General features: G+C 33.1%; 1 protein-coding gene and 2 non-coding genes across 3 annotated transcripts; 2 read left to right on the top strand and 1 right to left on the bottom strand.

Annotated features, from left to right (window-relative positions):
- The first annotated feature begins 7,299 nt into the window (after positions 1–7,299).
- On the top strand, positions 7,300–7,416 carry LOC146920310 (U5 spliceosomal RNA). The gene has a single exon (XR_015013111.1). It is a non-coding gene; the product is annotated as a U5 spliceosomal RNA (small nuclear RNA).
- A 1,706-nt stretch (positions 7,417–9,122) lies between these two features.
- LOC146920309 (U5 spliceosomal RNA) lies at positions 9,123–9,240 on the top strand. Its single transcript, XR_015013113.1, has one exon. It is a non-coding gene; the product is annotated as a U5 spliceosomal RNA (small nuclear RNA).
- Positions 9,241–10,485: 1,245 nt separating this feature from the next.
- LOC146920308 (pentatricopeptide repeat-containing protein At3g02330, mitochondrial-like) lies at positions 10,486–13,676 on the bottom strand. Its single transcript, XM_085713704.1, has one exon. The coding sequence runs from the start codon at positions 13,412–13,414 to the stop codon at positions 11,150–11,152; it is 2,265 nt and encodes a 754-aa protein (XP_085569830.1). The 5' UTR covers positions 13,415–13,676; the 3' UTR covers positions 10,486–11,149.
- Positions 13,677–13,985: the final 309 nt, after the last annotated feature.

Raw genomic sequence — 13,985 nt, 5'->3', positions numbered from 1 at the left:
CGGGTGTAGCAGCGGAACGTAATGTATTTAAATGCACTTAAGAACGTTTGCAGAACAAATTGCTAGTCAATGAGGGTGTGAAATCGTGGAAGTTTCAAAGCTGGTAGGGGCTGAAGTATAGCGCTCAAAGTTTCTACATCTAGATTTGTAGTTTGTATTTGGAAAACAATTTGATTGTACGATGTTTTGTATAAAGTTACTTATCACCTGTGTGAATCTTGCGACAATATCAAAATTGTTGAAGTTTTGGGTCAGTTGCAAAAAAAAAAAAAGTTTTTTTGAGTTTGTCGCCAGACGTATGTTCCTGTCTCCTTAGAAATCAAGGACACATTAGTACGATCCAATAGAACAGATCCAGCGATGTGGGACTAAGTTTGTGGGTTTTTTTTCCTTTCTAACTCTTGTTTTATGGGATTTATTATATATAAAATGCTTTCAAGATTCTGTAACAAAACAAAAGAAGTTATGGTGGTGCCACCGTTTCAAGAAGCTTGGGACCATTTTCAGCTTTTCAAGATTGATAAGGTTTTACGACTGACATTAATTAATATGTTTGCAGTTAGTAGTAGGCGAAATCATGGCGAGTAACTGTGATTTTGGCGAAAGGTAAAATCCCTTTTTTTCCTATCTCTATCCCGATGAGCCGAAACCAAAGCTTTTATTTTCTGTTGCGAAATAGTTCGAGTAAGTTTTGAATGAGCTCCGCGAAAGCTTGATGTAAATAAATGAATTTTTGTCCTCCGTTTTCGAGCGATAGATCCTCGTTTAACTCTGGTCATTGAATAAATGAGACTTTGATGAATAACTATTTTCTTTTTTTCTTTCAGTTATTCTTTTATCCTTCCTAGTCTATTAATAACAAAATGGATTCTTCCAATGTATAAAATAAAAATTCCAATGGCTTTTGCTGCTATAACCTTCCCAACCACGATTTTTTTATTTTTTTTCTAAGTATTTAACCTCGTAATAAGAAATTATATTGATACTAGGTATTCAAAAAAGCATAGTTAATTTAATAGAAATAGACAAAGAAATGGTGGGTTCCATCGTTTCTATGATTACTTGTTAAACGGTGAGGTCCTCTCTATACACCGGAGCCCCTTCTTTTATTGAATCCTCATTCAATCAATGTTATTGTGAATTTGTACAGTTCACACTTATGGGCTCTACCCATGAAATATCTAGTAATAGGTCTTTCACAACAAAATCTAGCTATACAGTAACGGTATTTAAGTATGAAGATTAGCTGGGTAGTTGACCCTCTTAGTCCGTTATTGCAAAATTTAGGGCATAATTTTTTATTTAAAATTGGATTTTTCCCGCTTAATGGATAACTATTTGTTACCAATGGGAAAGTATTTTTCATCTTAAATTACAAATTAAGGTGATTCGGTTTGCACCAATCGAAACCATAAATTTTATACACAATAGAATTATATATATAATTCTTATTAATAGACTAGTACATGTTCCTCGGCGCTGAGGGCATCCCCGAAGAGCGGGAGATTTTGTTACATTTCGGATTGGCTGTCTTGTGTTTCTAATAAGTTGTTTTATAGTTGGCATGGTGAGTCATATATATATATAATGAACTGGTTTAGATCAATCCTAACCGGATAATTATGAATTTTTTAGATTCTAAAAAATCCGGTTGGTAAGACAATTAAAGTAAAGAACAACTAAAAGACAATTAAAAAGCTAAAATAGCAAATCCTGTATTTATGGGTAATACCTTTCAGGAATACTTTTTAATTTCTTACTCATGAGTAATCCTTTTGAGTATAATGCTTTGTTTAGAATGCAAATGGTTGGGGGATAATACTTTTGAGTAATCCTTTATTATTCATGAATACTGCTTTTAAGTAAAGATAAAAAGTATAGTAGTATAATTACTATACTATACTTACTATACTTTTTATTGATTTTTATTGATTAAGTAAAGATAAAAAGTATAGTAGTATAATTACTATACTTTTTATTGATTTTTATTGATAAAGTAGTAACACTAACTTATTGATCTTATTGATAAATTAAGTAATTGATAAATAAGTAAGAAAAACATTATTTTTTTTTTATACAATTTTGATACAATTTTTTATTTTCTTTATTTTGAACTTCATTTTTCATTTTCTAAATGATTATCATTATCATCATTATCAGTATTAAAAAAGGTATTTTATCATCATTATTAGTATTATCATTATTAGTATTAAAAAAAGTATTAACAAAAAACTGTACTTTAATAATTACTTTAGTAATTAATCGCTTCAAAAGCTTCAAAAGCAAACCCCATAGAGAAGGCGGGGGTGGAGGGGGCGTAACAAACATTGTTGCCATATAATTTTCCTCATATAATTTGAGATAAGTTGACTTTGTTTCCTTTATTTATTTTTTTACTTTTTTAACTTATTTACTTTTTTAACTTATTTATTTTTTTTTACTTTTTTAACTTATTTATTTTTTTTTACTTTTTTAACTTATTTACTTTTTTTTTTACTTTTTTAACTTATTTACTTTTTTTTTTACTTTTTTAACTTATTTATTTTTTTTACTTTTTTAACTTATTTACTTTATTTAACTTATTTATTTACTTACTTTATTTATTTACTTTTTTAACTTATTTACTTTTTTAACTTATTTACTTTATTTAACTTATTTATTTACTTACTTTATTTATTTACTTACTTTATTTATTTACTTTTTTAACTTATTTACTTTTTTAACTTATTTACTTTATTTAACTTATTTATTTACTTACTTTATTTATTTACTTTTTTAACTTATTTACTTTATTTAACTTATTTACTTTATTTAACTTATTTATTTACTTTTTTAACTTATTTACTTTATTTAACTTATTCATTTACTTACTTTATTTATTTACTTTATTTAACTTATTTACTTATTTAACTTTGTTTAATCTGCGACCGTATCAACAATTCCGTGGGCTTTAGCTTCTTCTGCTGACATAAAAAGATCCCTTTCCATGTCTTTGTATATCTGCCAGGAAGCTTTGCCTGTTCTTTGTGCATAAATATTTGTCATAGTTTTTCGCATTTTCAGTAATTCATTCGCTTCCAGCATACATTCTCCTGCTTGTCCCTCATACAAAGAAGTGGCAGGTTGATGGATCATTACCCTGAGCTGAGAGTCTAACAGAATAGGAGTTTTTCCTAATCTTGGATTAGGAGGTAGGGCATATAAAAAAGAAATTCAATTTAAAGCCGTACAGGCATCTTTTTTATATAGCATACGGCTCGGCTCTACTATAAATATGAAATCTACCTTCCATTGCAGAAATATAAAATATATATATATAAAATATACCGGGTCTATCAGACCCAAATCAGTAACTAATCCAAAATATAATAATCACCTTTCTTTTTTGTTTGAGAATATTTTTTAAAGAATATGATGATTCCGTTGCTCTCTTATTTAGTCTAGTTGTTTATTCAGCAATCCAAAAGTTTCTTTTTTGTTTTGAAATTCAATTAAAATAATTAATGTTGTTGTTAAATGTCTCTGCTATGAAAAATGAAAACAAAAAAGAATTGTGACACTAAACTAGAGTATTATAATTATCTAAAATAGAGTATTATAATTATATAAAATCGTAAATACTCCTTTTTCATACGACTCTTTCGATATATAATCTAATGGTTTTGAAAAAAAAAAAAATTATTTTTGTATATCGAACTCGAAGTGCCATGCTTTTTTTACTTAATATTGGTTTAGGCATAGTTTTTTTTTCTTTTCTAAAAATTAAGAAAATAAGAATCATTCGCGCCAAGCGTGAGGGAATGCTAGACGTTTGGTAAATTCTCCTCCGACCAAAAGAAGAGATCCCATTGAAGCGGCTAATCCTACGCATACTGTATGTACTTCTGCTTCTACAAGTTGCATAATATCAAATATGGCCATTCCAGATATTACCTCTCCGCCCGGAGAATTTATAAACAAATACAAATCTTTGTTCTTGTCCTCTAAACTGAGATATACCATTAGACCAACAAGTTGATTTGATATTTCACTGTTGACCTCTTGACCTAAAAAAAGTAATCTTTCTTGAAAAAGTCGATTGTATAAATCAACCCAAGATGCGTCATCATCTTCAGGAAGTCTAAAAGGTACTTTTGGAACACCAATTGGCATTAAATAGAAAAAGATCTATCTTCCTTGTCTTTGGAGTGAGAACGTAAGGAGACAGAATGAGTTGATTTTGTTAAAAATTATTTATATTTCGGAGATAACATAAATAAAAAAATAACACTAAATGAATAAAGGAAAGTTTTGACGAATAGGTCCTTCTTGGATATGTCTGGATTCACTGATATAAACCACATATCCAATACAAACACTCATAAAAAAAAAAGTAACCCCCCACCACCATTGCGTATTGTTACTTATCAGATATAGAATATATCTGCTTCTTTTTGTTCCTACGAATAGAATGTTCTATTATTACTAAAAAAGTAGAACATTAATTCTTTAATGCGAGATAATTTACTAAAAGGGGAAGGTCCATAGGATAGTTTTTTACAGTGCAATAAAGTTACATAGTGTCTATTTTTTGTTGATATAAGAGGTATTTTCATGGGTTTGCCTTGGTATCGTGTTCATACCGTTGTATTAAATGATCCCGGCCGTTTACTTTCTGTCCATATAATGCATACAGCTCTGGTTGCTGGTTGGGCAGGTTCGATGGCTCTATATGAATTAGCAGTTTTTGATCCCTCTGACCCTGTTCTTGACCCAATGTGGAGACAGGGTATGTTCGTTATACCCTTCATGACTCGTTTAGGAATAACCAATTCGTGGGGTGGTTGGAATATCACAGGAGGGACTATAACAAATCCGGGTATTTGGAGTTACGAAGGTGTGGCCGCGGCACATATTGTGTTTTCGGGCTTGTGCTTTTTGGCGGCTATTTGGCATTGGGTTTATTGGGATCTAGAAATCTTTTGTGATGAACGTACTGGAAAACCTTCTTTGGATTTGCCAAAAATATTTGGAATTCATTTATTTCTTGCAGGGGTCGCGTGTTTTGGTTTTGGCGCATTTCATGTAACAGGATTGTTTGGTCCTGGAATATGGGTATCCGATCCTTATGGACTAACTGGAAGAGTACAATCTGTAAATCCAGCATGGGGTGTGGACGGTTTTGATCCTTTTGTTCCGGGGGGAATAGCCTCTCATCATATTGCAGCAGGGACATTGGGCATATTAGCGGGCCTTTTCCATCTTAGTGTGCGTCCACCTCAACGTTTATACAAAGGATTGCGTATGGGAAATATTGAAACCGTCCTTTCCAGTAGTATCGCTGCTGTATTTTTTGCAGCTTTTGTTGTTGCTGGAACTATGTGGTATGGTTCAGCAACTACTCCGATTGAATTATTTGGTCCTACTCGTTATCAACGGGATCAGGGATACTTCCAGCAAGAAATATATCGAAGAGTTGGTGCTGGGTTAGCCGAAAATCAAAGTTTATCAGAAGCTTGGTCTAAAATTCCTGAAAAATTAGCTTTTTATGATTACATCGGCAATAATCCGGCAAAAGGGGGATTGTTTAGAGCGGGCTCAATGGACAATGGAGATGGAATAGCCGTTGGTTGGTTAGGACATCCTATCTTTAGAGACAAAGAGGGGCGTGAACTTTTTGTACGTCGTATGCCTACTTTTTTTGAAACATTTCCGGTTGTTTTAGTCGACGGAGACGGAATTGTTAGAGCGGATGTTCCTTTTCGAAGGGCAGAATCGAAGTATAGTGTCGAACAAGTCGGTGTAACTGTTGAGTTCTTTGGTGGCGAACTCAATGGAGTCAGTTATAGTGATCCTGCTACTGTGAAAAAATATGCTCGACGTGCTCAATTGGGTGAAATTTTTGAATTAGATCGGGCTACTTTAAAATCAGATGGTGTTTTTCGTAGCAGTCCAAGGGGTTGGTTTACTTTTGGACATGCTTCGTTTGCTCTTCTCTTCTTTTTCGGGCACATTTGGCATGGTGCTAGAACCTTGTTCAGAGATGTTTTTGCTGGTATTGATCCAGATTTGGATGCTCAAGTAGAATTTGGAGCATTCCAAAAAGCATCAACAAAATCACGGTGCCAACTTGATTTTGTCAAAATTAGCATGATTCAAGTTATATGAGTGTTTTGTTAAAAGTTGCATGCTTTTTAATTTTTTTACCTTAGAAGAGTTCTGCTTAGACTAAGAGTTACACTTCACAATCCATCAATTATTGTGACAGTAGTGAATAACATAACTCTAATTAAACAAATATAACTCTAATTAAACAAATATAACTCTAATAATAGTCTTCATGAAAATTGGATACAATATATAAATGATAAACCATACCACAGACAACTTATAAAGGGGTGTGTTATACTAGCAACCATCTCGAGTTATATTGTTAGATGTAAGTAGTTTGAACAATCAACTAACAAAGTGGTATATGAATTGTTTAAAATGTTGTTTTTAAACATGTATACACGAGGTTGATAATATTCTGAGGTGCAATACAATTAGTAAAAAGCATTCGGAGTTTAACAAATTTGTTCGATGGTGTGAAAATTTGACAGCAAAATGCAAATATGCATTTACGAGTCATTTTGAAACAGCTTTAGAAAAAAGTATTTGCCGAGTGAAACAATATGAATTATACAATGAAGATTACTGTCTCATTGTCTTGTGCAATGAAGATTACTGTCTCATTTCATCTTTCATGGTATTTTTGAATCAAGTATGTTCAACCTAATAACTGTTTATAGTGCATGCATAACCTGTTGACCAGCATCAGTACACTAAGATAAAGTCTCATTGTCTTCAACAAGATTCTTCTGTATTCTATAGCCATGGTAGATTTTTATCAAGAAAATGGTGAATTACTTGAAAAAAAAAGATGGAATAGGTCGTTTAATTAGATTAATACAGCTCATCTGTGTTCTTATTCATGTTGTTTGCTTCGAGATATATTGAAGAAAGAAACCTCTGTATCTTAGCCTCTTTGGAAGGAATGCTTCAATCAATGTTTAATGTTCTAGTTTTGAGATATTGAAGAAAATAAAATGATTTTAAATATATGAAATTGAAGAGAAAAGATTAAACATTTCAGAAAAATGTGTGGATGAATGAATAGGGGAAAGATGTGACAACAGGTTCTTCATTCTCAAGGGGGAGAAAGAAAGGGAAGGAGTCAATTGAGTAGGTGTCTGATAAAGTCCCACATCGACCAATTCATAAACTAAACTATGCTACTTACTTATAAAGTGAGAAGACATCAGCTTGTTAATATCACGGAGTCGTGTGATGATCACATAGCGAACTATTCTTTCGCCTTTTACTAAAGAATACCGTGTGAGCATCACAATATGCGGCATACGTTAGTTTTTGGAAGAGTCCTCTTCATGGAGGGCTCTACAATTTTAGTTCAATATTTCTTGGTTGCTAATGGTATGCTTCTTTGTTAAGCGGCGCCAATCTTTTACCATTTAAACACTGTTGGTAAAATTCCCTATTCTAATTCTAAGTGCAGTGGTACTTAAATGTTACATAGTAGAGAAAGACAACAATTTCAATGGAATTTTCATATAAAAAATTCTTCTAAGTCTAGTATTTTTTTTCTCCAGATTTTCTAACCATTTCAATGGGCTAGGACCCGCTTTGTGCTTTTCATGATAGGTAAGATTTTACAGCTGACATTGTAAAACGTTGTAAATAGTTTTGCAAGTTGATTTCTTTAACAGTAGCAAGTTGATTATGTAAACATTTTCAAGTTATCGTATGGAGATTTTCATTAAAAGTTGCATGCTTTTTAAAGAACACTTTTGACCTCAGAAGAGTTCTGCTTTGTATGTATACTGTTTATGTCAAGTTAAATTAACAGATAATGTGTATATGTATTGTGTGGTACACTGATATATGCACATTCAATTGAGCTATGAGTGAGCTAGTTGTCAACTACTGTCCACATATTAGCCATATAGGTCCTTAAGAATTTCATGAAATATACTATTCCCATTTTGTAAGTTTCTGGTAGCCATGTAGGTTTTTTGGAAATTACTCTTGACATATTGTTGGTAATTTACCAAACAACCAATGAAATGATTGGATTTGTTAGTGAAATATAATTAGTTCGTGAATACCATTTGAAAATTTCTTCTCAAAGCTAATTTTATTGATTGTGGGGTAAATTACTTAATTTTTTTTTAAGTATAACCTAGGCCTCAAAAAATCTACCTCATATTAGATTACACAAAATGAAACGAGTTTGTATGGTGAGCAGTGATTAATCACAGAGATGATCTTCAATCGTTTTGGACTAATCAGGATAGAGAACATCTTATCACTTGTTGGTAAAGGTTGAATAGTTGAAATTTCGAGTTTCTGATTGGTCAAAGTCATGATGTAAGCCATTTGATCTTCATCAATGTAGCAATGGCTTAGATAGACTGACTGCGACGACAATAAGGAATTTTGACTGCTGAGAATCCGAATTGAAAGTTGTGGAAAACAAGTTCCCTGCAATTAGTGATCTCAGTTGTTTATAAAGATCGAATGATTGAGGTTTCGAGTTTCTGACTTGTCAAAATCATGATGCGAGTCATTCGATATCTATCAACAAAATACATGACTTTGATAACATTCTGAGGTGCAACACAGATAGTAAAAAGCATTCAGAGTTGCTACAATGACTTTGATAACATTGTTAAACAGAATTCTGCTCTTGCAAACAAGGTTTGGAGCTGACTTTTAGAACTTCACACCATGTGTCCATTCTCTTTTCTTAAATAAAACAAAGGATGGGTCTAATGCCTCTGTATCTTACCCTCTTCAGAAGGAATGCTTCAATGAATGTTTAATGTTCTACCTTAGAGATATTGAAGAAAACTAAACGATTTTAAACATATAAAATTGAAGAGAAAGGATTAAACCTTTCAAATAAATGCGTGGATGAGTGAATAGGGGAAAGATGTGACAACATGTTCTTCATTCTCAAGGGGAGAAAGGGAAGGAGTCAAGTGAGTAGGTGTGTCAGAAAAGTCCCACATCGACCAATGCATAAACTGAAACTAAGCTTCTCACATATAAAAAGAATTGGTCTCTACCTCTTTTAAGCATGGAGCCGTGTGATGATCACATAGCGAACTATTCTTTCGCCTTTTACTAAAGAATACCGTGTGAGCGTCTCAATTATCGGCATACGCTAGTTTTTGGAAAGAGTCCTCTTCATTGAGGGCTTTGCAATTTTAGTTCAAATTTTTTTTTTTTTTTGGTTTCTATTGGTATGCTACTTGCTTATTAAATGCCAATTCTTTATCATTTATGTATCAGTCCATTGTTGGTAAAATTCCCTATTCTAATTCAACCATTTTGATGACCGGGTGTAGCAGCGGAATGCGTTTAATTACATGGTGTTTTGAGCGATATAAACAGATAAATGTTACTGTTATTAAGCGACGTGGGACTAATATAATGTTTTTTGTTTATAACTCTCGCTTTGGAATTTTCGCATAAAAAATGCTTCTAAGTCTAGTTTTCTTTTCAGATTTTGTAACCATTTCAATGAGCTAGGACCCACTTTGTGCTTTTCATGATAGGTAATATTTTACAGCTGACATTGTAATAAGTTGTAAATAGTTTTGCAAGTTGATTTCTATTACAGTAGATAGTGGATTCCTTTACACATTTTCAAGTTCTCGTATGGAGATTTCTTTAACAGTAGCTAGTTGATTCCTTTTTAAAGAACACTTTTCACCTCAGAAGAGTTCTGCATTGAACGGATAATGTTTATGCCAAGTTAAATTAACTGATAATATGTGTTAGATTTTAGTACGAATAGTGGTGGATATCTAAACAACGATGATTTGAGTGTGTATATACACTGATATATGCACATTTAATTGAGCTATGAGTGAACTAACTGTGTATTTTTAGGAAGAAAATCCACAATATCTTGCATTTGAAAATTTTCTGGTGCATCTTGGAATTATCAGAATCAGGTGCATTTGTGGAATTTTTCTTCTGTTCTGTTATTTCTATATTATTTTTGGAATCAGGTGCATTGCCATTAATATACTTTGTGTGTGCTTATTCTTGGAAAAATGTATTTGCTAGTGCAACATTATGAATTACACAATTAAAACTGAGAATTTAATTTTACTTTTGAAACAAATTGATTCCTACTCTCTGTTTCCATGCCTCTGCAGAACAGATGTTATAAATCATAACATGAATAAATTATAGTAAAAATGAGTAGTATGTCCAAATGATAGCAGCATTCAAGGTTCAACAAATTGGAACCAAAATTATGAGGGTTTGGCATTATTTTTTTGAGGTGAGGTTTTGATAATTAAGTTTATGAAATTTATATAAATTGACAATTTATTCCATTAAATTAATGAATGGTATTCAATTTAGTCATTTTTTCAAATTTCAAACTACAATTTTAAGGATTTCATGTTTGTTTTGATGCATACAACAGGATTTAAGAAAATATATATGTTTTTCATTAGTTTGATGAATGTTCCTTAAAGATACATTTTGGTAGAGGGACAAAATTGACTATCATCCTTCAATTCAAGAAACTAAATTACTGCTATTTTATAAATTTGAGGGACTACTACCAGTTCCAAGATCAAAATAATGTCACAATTTGAGGTACCTAGGTAGTAAGATCTTGTTTATTTTGAACCAATCAAGAATGAGGCAAAATTACTAGAGAACTTGATTTCTATTTTCAAAAATCTTCGGTAGTCTATCTAAGCAAGTAAACCACTATCCTATAGACCCCTTTGTGCAAAGAGTTTTCATTCCCACTACAATTCAGCAACAAGTTACACTCCTCAAATCTTGACCATTGGCTTTTTGTTTAATGTTACACCAGTATTCCAAATCCATAGTTCCATGATAGTGATATCATTTGGTATCACCATGCTAAAGGTCTCCAAATTGTGCTCCTTCAGGCAACAGATAAATCAGACACCGGTTGGTCGAACAGTCCAATACACATCCAGAGGACACTTAAGTGAGTCACTCAGCAAAATTGTAGTACAAGAATGTTGTGAACTTGTGATCAGAGCCTTAACTGAATAAATGTATACACAACTGATAAAGATCACATTCTCCTTATTGAGAGTCTCACTGATCCTCAAACCAACCAACTACTTCCTGGATCTTTCTTGACATGAATCTTAGCCATTTTGTCCCTACATTCAAGAGCTTCTTCCCATTTTCCCTCTCCAATGTAAATATTTGAAAGAAGAATATATGGAGCATGATCATTAGGATTCAATTCTATCATCTTCATTGCAGATTTTTCTCCAATTTTTGTATTATTATGATTCCTACAAGCACCGAGTAATGTTCTCCATGCCGATTCACTTCCATCCTTTTGCACTATTTGGTAAGCTTCCTCTAGCCTTCCTGCCCGACCATAGGCATCAGCCAGGCACGAATAATGCTCTGATGTTGGCTTAATCTTATATCTGTCAAGCATCATCGTAAACAAATGCAAAGTTTCTTCAACATACCCTGCATGGCTACAAGCTGACATCAAAGCTAAGAAAGTGACATGATTGGGGGTCACACCATTCTTCTCTAACTTACTTAATACTTCTATGGCCTGTTGTGCCTTTCCATGATGTGCATATCCAGAGATTATGGCATTGAAAGTTACTTCATTTGGCTCTAATTGTTCGTCGAAAACTTTCTCTGACTCCTCTATGTTCCCACATTTAGCATACATATCTATAGTGGAACTCCCAACGTAGACATCGCGGTTGTAACCGGACTTGATGGCAAAAACATGGAGTTGTTTACCCTCACATATAGCTGAAAGTTGTGAGCAGGCTGAAATACACAGTGGAAGGCTATAACTTGTAAAATCGATTCCATCAGCCAACATCTCTTTGCATAGCTCTAAAGCTTCTAATTCCATCCCGTTTTGTTTGCAAGTTCCAATAATCGAACTCCATGAACTATCATCTTTCCTTACAATGTCAACAAAAGCTTTAAATGCATCATCAATTTGTTTACACTCAGAGTACATGTGGACTAATGCATTTCCAACCAAAGTATGACGACACAAACTTGATTTCACTATAAGCGAATGAATTTGTCTACCTGCAGGTAAATCTGATTCATTCTCACAAGACTTCAAAACAGCAACCAGAGTGGCACCTTGAATTTGCAAAAAGGTTGTTCGTCGAAGCTCTTGAAATAGTTGCATGCAACGACCACATCCCTGACCCGGCCGAGCTTGAGCCAAGATCATAGAGTTCCATGCTACAATATCTTTATCATTAATCCTTCTAAACAACTTTTCCACATCTCTTAGTTCACCAAAACTAGCATAGAGATTCAACAACACACTTGCTACAAAACAATCATTCTGATGCCCGTTTTTTATCATTAAGCCATGTACTTGAACACCAGTGTTCAAGTCCTCTATTTCAACACAAGCTTTCAAAGTACTAGAGAACACATGCTGATCTAGTTTCACCCTTTGTCTACACATATCCTTAAAAAAATTAACAGCTTCCTCTCCTCTATTATTCATTGTATAGCCTGAAATCATTGAACTCCAAACAAAATTATCCTTCTTCTCCATGGAATCAAAAATCTTCCTGCAAGAACTCACGTCTCCACATTTAGCATACAAGTCAACCATAGCACTCTCAATCACAACATCAACTTCAGCACCAAACTTATACACAATCCCATGAATTTGCATTACCTCGTTCAACACAGAACAACCCTTGAGTAAACTAACAAAGGTGATTCTATCAGGTTTCAACCCTTGCTCTTCCCACATTTCAGAAAACAACCTTTGCACCATGCAAAAATCACCATTTTGAGCAAACCCAGAAATCATAACATTCCAAGCAACAACATCTCTCTCCAACAATCCATAAAAAACACGCAACGCATCCCTCAAATCATCGCCACCTTTCAAGTACATATACACAAGAGAACTCCCAGCAAATTTTTCTCTCTCAAGCCCACACCGAACAAGCAAGCCATGAATCTGCAAACCAACACTCCAAAGTTCACGGTTGGCACAAGCTCGGAGCAGAACAGCGAAAGTGTTCTCATTCGGTCTCTCATCCGATAAACGCATATGATTAAACATCTCAAATGCTTGTGGGACAGACCCATATTTGAGATGTGAGGAAATTAAAGTCGTCCAAGTGACAACATTTCTGTGAGGCATTTTGTCGAACAGTTTGTGGGCATAGTGAAAGTGTGAAGATTTTGAGTAGAAACTTAAAAGGGTGTTTGCTAAATGGGTTTGTGAAATGTATTGGGTGATTATGAATTGTGCATGGATTTGACTGCATTGTGTTAGTGTTATGGGATTTGATTTCTTTGCTAGTGAAAGTAAAAATGGTTCCAACAACGCACACCCAATCATTCCAATAAGGCACTGATGTCAATGATAAATTTTTGTTAAAGAGAGAAGTAATTTTTTTTTTTTTTTACTAATTTACTCATGCAATAAAAATGAATAGAAGTAAATATTTTTTTTTTTACTAATTTACTCATGCAATAAAAATAATTTTTTTGTAATAAAAATTGTAACTTTGCTGGAAGAAGATAGGGAATGGTTTAAGGGTTATGATACCAATTTATTTTTCCTTTTTTGTCGTAAAGGGTAAGACTGAGGAGGGTGGAGGAAAAAGTGAGTGGAATGAAAAAAGTGATAAAATATATATATTGTTAAAGATTTAGATATAATAAGATTATATAAATTACTACTTTACCAAACTAAGTAAATCAAGAGAGAAGGAAGTATGATAATATATTTTGATTTCTCAAAAGTGGTATATTTGCTTTGCTGAAACTCTTCTCTATTTATAGAGAGATATGAACCGTAAGCATTAAATGCTAGGTTCTAATCTTCAAACATTGCTACACCAATTGCCAAGCATTTCAAAGTGTTTCTGACACTCTTTGAAGTTAAGCACCGCAAGCTATGGATATAG

Source organism: Medicago sativa, chromosome 5 (assembly GCF_051527215.1).
Source record: "Medicago sativa cultivar Bolivia chromosome 5, Bolivia_mono, whole genome shotgun sequence".
In the NCBI taxonomy this organism is placed as follows: domain Eukaryota; kingdom Viridiplantae; phylum Streptophyta; class Magnoliopsida; order Fabales; family Fabaceae; genus Medicago; species Medicago sativa.
The sequence above is the reverse complement of the archived record's forward strand: the minus strand, read 5'-3'. Positions and strand labels throughout refer to the sequence as shown.